This window comes from Eriocheir sinensis, chromosome 15 (genome assembly GCF_024679095.1).
Source record: "Eriocheir sinensis breed Jianghai 21 chromosome 15, ASM2467909v1, whole genome shotgun sequence".
Taxonomy (NCBI): Eukaryota; Metazoa; Arthropoda; class Malacostraca; order Decapoda; family Varunidae; genus Eriocheir; species Eriocheir sinensis.
Genome location: NC_066523.1, coordinates 18,495,591 through 18,503,090, shown reverse-complemented (window position 1 = coordinate 18,503,090; position 7,500 = coordinate 18,495,591). Strand labels below are relative to the sequence as shown.

The window sequence follows — 7,500 nt, the reverse complement described above, 5'->3', positions numbered from 1 at the left end:
GTTGGGTTGGCGTCAGGATGTTTAGCTGCGGTGATGATGATGTTGGTCGTGATGTTGGTAGTAGTGGTGATAGGTATAATGGTGGTAGTAGTGGTGTTGGTTGGGTGGAGTCGCTGTCGTTGCCATTGGTTGAGGTAGTAGTAATAGTGGTTGTTGTTGTTGTTGTTGTTGTTGTTGTTGTTGGAGTCCTCGGCTCATTAAGGGTGATGGGTGTGGTTGAGTTTCGCATGAGTGTTAAGAGTGTATCGAGGGATTTGGTAATCTTGGGGGCTGATGAAAAATGATGTTCATTGTTGAGCCTTGGGAGTATAACAATGGTGAGAGGGGAAGGAAGTGCCGATGGTAACAGTCAATGGTCTATCAATAGCTGTGGTGGTGGTGGTGAGGTAATAACTTTGACGGAAGTGGGTAATATGCGGTGAAGAAAAAGACGAACATGGTCTCTTCTCGGTGTTGTCTGATTTGCATTTTACTGTACTTTAAATTCTTTGTCATTCTTGTCTCTCTTTGCTGTTTGGCTTCCCCAGTACAGCATCGGGAAGAAGCGGGCAATCTGAGTTCATAGAATGGGGACAGATAGCTGACGTGTGTATGGGTTAAGGGAGGCGGGAAGGAGGAGGGGAAGGAGAGTTGGACGTACTAGGATGCTGAGGTGGGAGTGTAATGTGCGTTGCGTTATTCTGAGTTGATTGCATTGAAGTAGACGTGATGGGGGCAATGTTGAGGTGGTATGTGGACAGCAGTGCGTTGAAGCAGGAGTGGTGGGGGCAGTGTTGAAGTAGAAGGTTACTGTGTGCTGACTCGCCTTACGTAATACGAGAGGAAAGGTGTGTTTAGGAGGGAGTATGGGCGGGAGAGCAGGTGAGAAAGTTAAGGGGTGTTGGGACGAAAAGGTGTGCACGGAGGGGGAGAAAAAATGGAGTCACGCTGGTGTGCGGCGAATGTTATTGGACATGGCTGAGAGAGAGAGAGAGAGAGAGAGAGAGAGAGAGAGAGAGAGAGAGAGAGAGAGAGAGAGAGAGAGAGAGAGAGAGAGAGAGAGAGAGAGAGAAGAGAGAAATGAAAACAGAAGATAACTTTGACACTCGAGACTGTACAGAGGAGAAGAGAAGAGAGGCAGAATTAGGAGAGGCAGGAGAGAAGAGGAGAAAGACGGGTATGGAGACGGAGAGATGAAAACAAAAGACAAGAGGAGAGAAGATACCTATGACACTCGGGCCTGTGCAGGAGGGTCACAGGAGCTCAGGAAATAACCCGTCCGTCAGCTGGCCTAACCCGAGTAGCCGACGTGAGCTGAGAACCCGCGGATTCCCCATGAGTACGAGGGCCAGTTACACAGTGATCCCGGGAACCAGATATCAGCATCCAGGCTCCTAGCAATCACACCTAGCCACCGCCCCTCATTCCGTTTCTCCCTCTCTCTCTGCACTCCTCTCCTCTCCTCCTCTCCCCTCCTCCTCTCCTCTCCTCTCTTTCTCATCTTCCACCTGACCCTCCTACCATCTTTTTTTCCTGTTCTGTGAAGTAATACTCTATGCAATTGTTTCTCTTATTGGAATGAGTGCGGCTTTCTTTGCTAGTGAACTGTATGAAGATTTCCCCTTGTATTCGCGTATAATTTCTTTTCTTGATGTTTTGGCTATCCTAATGTTTCTGAGTGATATTCTTGTATTTTCTATTTATTCTTTTGTATATTTTTTGCGTGAGACTGAGGGAGCGTTTTACAAGGCATTGGCCAGGCAGGGAATGCAAGCAAAGCGCCTTAATGCTGAGAAAACACTGCACCGTATTTTTTTTAAGACTGACGAGTATTTTTAAGCTTCGTCACACAGCCTCGGATCCTCTCGCCATTCCCTCTCGTCCGTGCCATCCTCGCCTCCCTCATCCTTCAGTTCTGTTGCGCACCCTGCCTCTGTCGCCTTCTCGTCTAATCCATTGTGTGTTTTCGTTTCTCTTACCTGACACACACCTGACACACACACACACACACACACACACACACACACACACACACACACACACACACACTCCCCCCTCCCCCAACACGTTTATCCCGCACCGTTTACTTATGGTTCCTCAGCTTTCATCTTAAGCGGCAAGCCATCACCTACAATAATCTCCCTTCCTCCCGCCGCCCCGTCCCTCATAGCACACCCGCGGCTCTCCTCATTCCGGCTCTTCTCCCTTCCCCACATCATCTCGGACGCAGCCTCCAATTCGCAAACCTCTTCCCCAGCGCCCCACCCCTCCGCTGGGCTGGTCCTTCTCTGACCATCGCAGCAGGGGCGGGCCGGAGGCTGCACTACAGCGGCTGCATCAATCATAATGACGTGAGCCAAGATGGGATAATATATTCCAGAGATGAATGCAGCCTGCTTATGTTTATGTTTTGGAAGTTGTTTACCTTACGTCGCCGATGCCCGTGGACTTACTGAATCCCCAACTAACTGCCGCTAGAATGACCGTCGGAGCTCCTCGGTACCGGTAAGCTTCCACGGCGAACTCCAGGAACCTTCGCCGAGCCTTCGTAACATTTTGTTGAAGTGAAGCTCCGATTACCCAAAAGCCCGGTCATTTCTTGCAGTAATATGAAAGAGTTGTTTCTTCACTTAACCCAAGAAACCCAAGACTCGGGAGCGCAAACGTATGCAGATGTATTCACCGCCTTCAAATATATATTGCCTGATCCTGCCATCACGCGCATGCCTCGAAAACTAAGCAGCCTCATTCGGGGGGCTTCTCCGCGATGAGGTGGTCCCTCCTCTCGGCTCCACGGCCACCAGCAACTGTGAGGGAACGAGGCTGGTTGATTCCGCGCACGCAAACGAGGAACAGAGAAAGAAGGAGAGAGATCAACGTGTGTGTTTAAGTTTTCTTTCTTTTCCCTAGACCTCCGCGGCCCACTCATCTCGGCTCCATATATCTTCGCAATTCCCAGCCGTCAGTCTCGCCGCCCTGCCAAGCCCTTGACCCCGCTAAACGTTCCTCGCCACGACCTTTGCTAAAACTCCTGAAATTTGCAGCGAAGCATTAAATGTAACCGCATATGCTTTTTTTCACTAATTTTAGGTTTTTGCATACCGCCACATTACTGAGTTTATTTTTTTCGTTTTCAAAGTGTTTTCATTTCCTGCTGTGCACATTTCTAACAGATTTTATGGGTTGGCTTATACATAATTTATTTTTTTAATCACGTTCCTTTCACATTACTGGATTCTAACAGATGTTGCGCCGCCACTTGTGCGTCATTCCTTTAGATTTATTCGTTATAGCTCGCCCATGCTAAGGTAAGGCTCGCCATTTGTTCAGACTGGGAGCGAGGTGAATATCTAATCCTTTAACTATAACCGGATTTCCAGTGTTCTAGCTCCCAAAAAAGTTGTGCTGCAAGAACCTTTTGAGTGTTGCCCTCAGTGATACATGTGGCCGAGGGGACGTGTAAGAAATTCGATTCGGAATGTGCTCTGAAGGCGCTGCTATGTTAATGCACCTGCGATAAAGAATTTGATAAAGCTCGAAATCAGAATTCTTGGAGTACTACGCTTGTCCTGCCGCGGCGAGCAGACCCGAGTGTTGTGTTTCTTACGGTCACGGTGTCAGGCCAGTGACTTCTTGCTCGGAGGAATTTTGGAGGCTGGAAGCTTTTCGGGCAGAGCGATGCCGCAAATACGATGCCCACGTCCACTTTGTATTTTGAGGAAGTTATTAGCATGGTAAATAATATTCCAAGTTTTTTTTTGCGCTTTTTTTCCGTGGCTATTTATCTCAAACACACACACACACACACACACACACACACACACACACACACACACACACACACACACACATTCCTCTTCTTTCAACGAAGCTCCGTCCATCCATCACGTGGTTCTTTATTTGCTTCACGCATGTGCAGAGTCATTACAACAAGTGGTATTCTTAGCCTTTTTTCACTTACGTATTACTTTCACGCCTGCGAAGTGCAAATACCGCATAAGTTAACCATGTCAGTAACCCGACCGCGTGGATGCAAGAAAAAAAAAAGAAAAAAGAAAAATCAAACCCCAGCACGAACACGATATAAAATGATAAACATCGTGCCTCTTACTCTCCCCTGGCGCATATTTCTTTCATTGTTTAGTTTCTCTTTTGGTCTCGTCTTGTGATTCATTCGCTATCTCTTCCTAATCCCTCTTATGAATAGTAATTGCCTCGTTTGTTCCATTGTCTTCCTTCGCGTGCGTTCCCTGGCCGCGAACTCCTCGTGTTTTCTCCTGGGGGCCTCGAGGCGATCTGACGCTTCACTCATCCATCTCGCCGCCTCGTTCAGCGCCTCCAGCAGGGCATCACTCGTGTCGCTGTAACCTTCGTGTGTTCGTGTCTGGCTCTGCGGCCGTGTAAACAATCCGTGTCTTACTCTCATCCTACGTGCACTCTTCACCTTCGCTTGACCAACTGCATCTCCTCAGACTCCTCTCCCACCCCTCATGCAGCCGCCCCCCCCCTCTGAGCTGCTGCTGTCCCGTCTGTTGATGATGATGTGTAAGGTTTAGTTTGGCTGCAGTGCTTCCCGATCTTTTGTATTGAAAGTTCTCGTATTCCAGAACTTAAAAAAATCATTGGTTAGCGTCATTATGTCTTTTTATGACCTCGATGCCAGAAATTATGACGATTGAAGTAAGTATATTGGTAGGTGATGAGCCTTACGCAAGTTTCAAAGCATCAAATACTGAAACAGATCTAGCATGTACTTATTCATCTCCTTAGGACTACGATTAGAACTTGATGGCAACTTCTTCTTCAGCCTCTTTTTTTTTCGTATTATTATTGTTATTATTGTTATCATTATTATTGCTATTATTATCATTATTTTCATTATTATCATTATTATTATTATCATTATTTTTGTTGTTTGCCGTTTTTATTGTTATCATTCTTCTTATTATTACTATTTTTATTATTTATTATTGTTTTGTTTGACGGACGGGCGCAAACTGAAGCGTCATGCTGTGTAACGAGGCACCTGTTCTGTGGACGCAACGCAAGTATTCAGAATATTGCAGAGTGATAGCAGTTGTGACGCCCCGTGCTGGGTCATCCTCCTCCTCCTGCTGACGGAAGAAGCGCGTGGCAAAGATATCGCTGCAATAGTTTTGGAGATGATAAACTGTGTGGTTGTCTTGAAGCTGGAATATATGGAAGATATGATAAAGATAGTGGTAAAATTAGTATTAGTATTATTGATATTAGTATTGGAATTATAAGCCTTACTGTTATTAGTAGTCGGAATGTCTGAAATGATCGTGGCATTGTGAGTTTTGCATGGGTTGAACAGTCGTGGTTGATTAAGTTATCCGTAGAAACGCCAATGCCTAATTATGTAGAGGTCGAACGGATTAGCAGGTGACATCTCATATATAGGATTCACTGGATTAACGGATCACACTATGCATTGAAATAAAGTCCACAAACGAAAGAAGGTTCCAGATTTCTCCTGACATCCCACGGGTTGGTTTAGGCGCCTCCCACGCCCAAAGGCTGTGAGTGAGTGCAGGAGTGAGAGGCGAAGGGACGGAGAGGGATGAGGCGCCTGCTGAGAAAACGAGGCAGGGAGTTAGGGAGGAAAAAAATCGAAAAAAGAGGAGGAGGATTAGGAAGAAGAAGAAAGAAGAAAGGAAGAACGAAGACGAAGAAGACGAAGACCAAGAAGACGAAGATGGAGAAGAAGGAGAAGAAGACAAAGAAGACGAAGAAGACGAAGAAGAAGAAGAAAAGGAAAAAGAAGAAGTAGGAGAAAAAGGAGAAGAGGTGGTAGGAGAAGAAGAAGAGGAGGAAGAGGAGGAGGAAAAGTAGATGCGAAGTTGAAGTGGGAGGTGTGTGTGAGGCTGTCTATATGGTGACTTGCACTTGGCGTGTGTGTGTGTGTGTGTGTGTGTGTGTGTGTGTGTGTGTGTGTGTGTGTGTGTGTGTTGCGGGGTGTGGGAGAGAGAGAGATTGGGGGGGGGGGGGAGGGTACGAATAAGTGAGTTGGAGTATGCAAGGCGAATCTGTCGTTTTGACTTAAGTAAATGTGAGTGCGAGGCTGCCGCGATGGGAGGAACTAAGTCAGCCGGTGAGGCGAAAAGAACACGAGAGGGATTATTAAAATGAAGGTGTTTTTTGCGCCTGGCGAAGGGCAGGAGTTGAGAGGGAAGGAAATACCGGGGTCAGGAGGTGTGGTGTGGGGGCGTGGGCAGTGGCGTGAGGTAGAGAAACACAAACCCTCTGGAGGAGTCCGTTAAAGTGGATAGGAGGAAAGATATGCCGAGGGGGGAAGGAGAAAAAATAGAGGTGAAAAAGTAATGGAATCTACAATATATATAGACACAGGAACCTGAAGGGGTTTCATGGGCTCGGAGGTGGTTGTCAGGAGGCAGTGGGCAGCGGCCGGCGAGAGGAAGGGGCAGGTGGGGATAGGCAGGGGGGAAGGGGGATGAGTGGGGAATAAGAAGGAAGGGTGAGTGAGGCTGTGGAGTGCTGAGGGGAGAGTTGCGAATGGGGAAGTAGTAAAAGAGAGGCGATGGATTGCCGGTGAGAGGCGGAAAAAATGGTGTGTGTGTGTGTGTGTGTGTGTGTGTGTGTGTGTGTGTGTGTGTTAGCAAGTGGGCAAAGGGTGAGTCACAGTGGGCAGAAGCGAGTGGGGAGTGAGGAGAGGTGAAGGAGAAGGAGAGAGGGCGAGGAGAGGGAAGCGGCGGCACAGACGAGAGGGAGAAGGCCTGGCCGGGGTTATGTTGATGACCGACTCGAGTTGACGTGGCCCGGGTAGACCAAACACACACACACACACACACACACACACACACACACACACACACACACACACACACACACACACACACACACACACACACACACACACACACACACACACACACACACACACACACACACACACACACACACACACACACACACACACACACACTCAGCCCCCGCTATGACGGTCGTAATAAATAAAGGAGGATCAGGTGGGCGGCTGCTCTACTAAGAAGCGTTGTGGTCATACTGCAAAATTGGTGGACATTCCAGTAAAAGAAGCAGCGCTGAGGGATTTATCGAGACGGTGGCTGCTGGCCTCCACCTTCACCTGAATTCGGCTCTAGCCCGACTTCGAGGTGAGCTGCGCCGTGACTTAGTCCTGAAATAACGAGTTACAGCATCAAACGTGGCGCTGTTTGTCCTCTCTCTCGCCCCAGAACTGTGTGTGAGAGAATGATTTGCCAGAATAAAGTTTGTGTGGTGGTCGGCGGGCCAGCAGAAGCAGTAACTAGCAGAGGTGCCTCAGGCGAACTTAAGGCATGCATACCAAACAGGCTCTTCCCCCTCCCTCTCCCCTGCTCCTTCTGCAAGGGGGCGCCACCGGCTCGTTTTGAGGTTCAAATCATGCCCTACATCCCGTTCACTGGACGCCCTGACGTGTATAGGATATGGGGGCTGTATGGACGGACAGGCGCTGCAGCTGGGGGCAGAGCAAGCCAG

At 48.2% G+C, this 7,500-nt stretch overlaps 1 protein-coding gene across 1 annotated transcript in view; it reads left to right on the top strand.

The window, feature by feature from the left end:
* The window catches only part of LOC126998721 (uncharacterized), a 40,487-nt gene extending 38,216 nt beyond the window's left edge, over nt 1–2,271 (top strand). The window contains exon 4 of the mRNA XM_050860710.1: nt 2,081–2,271. Within this exon, the coding sequence (XP_050716667.1) occupies nt 2,081–2,271 (191 nt within the window). The remainder of the gene's footprint in view (nt 1–2,080) is intronic.
* Nucleotides 2,272–7,500: the final 5,229 nt, after the last annotated feature.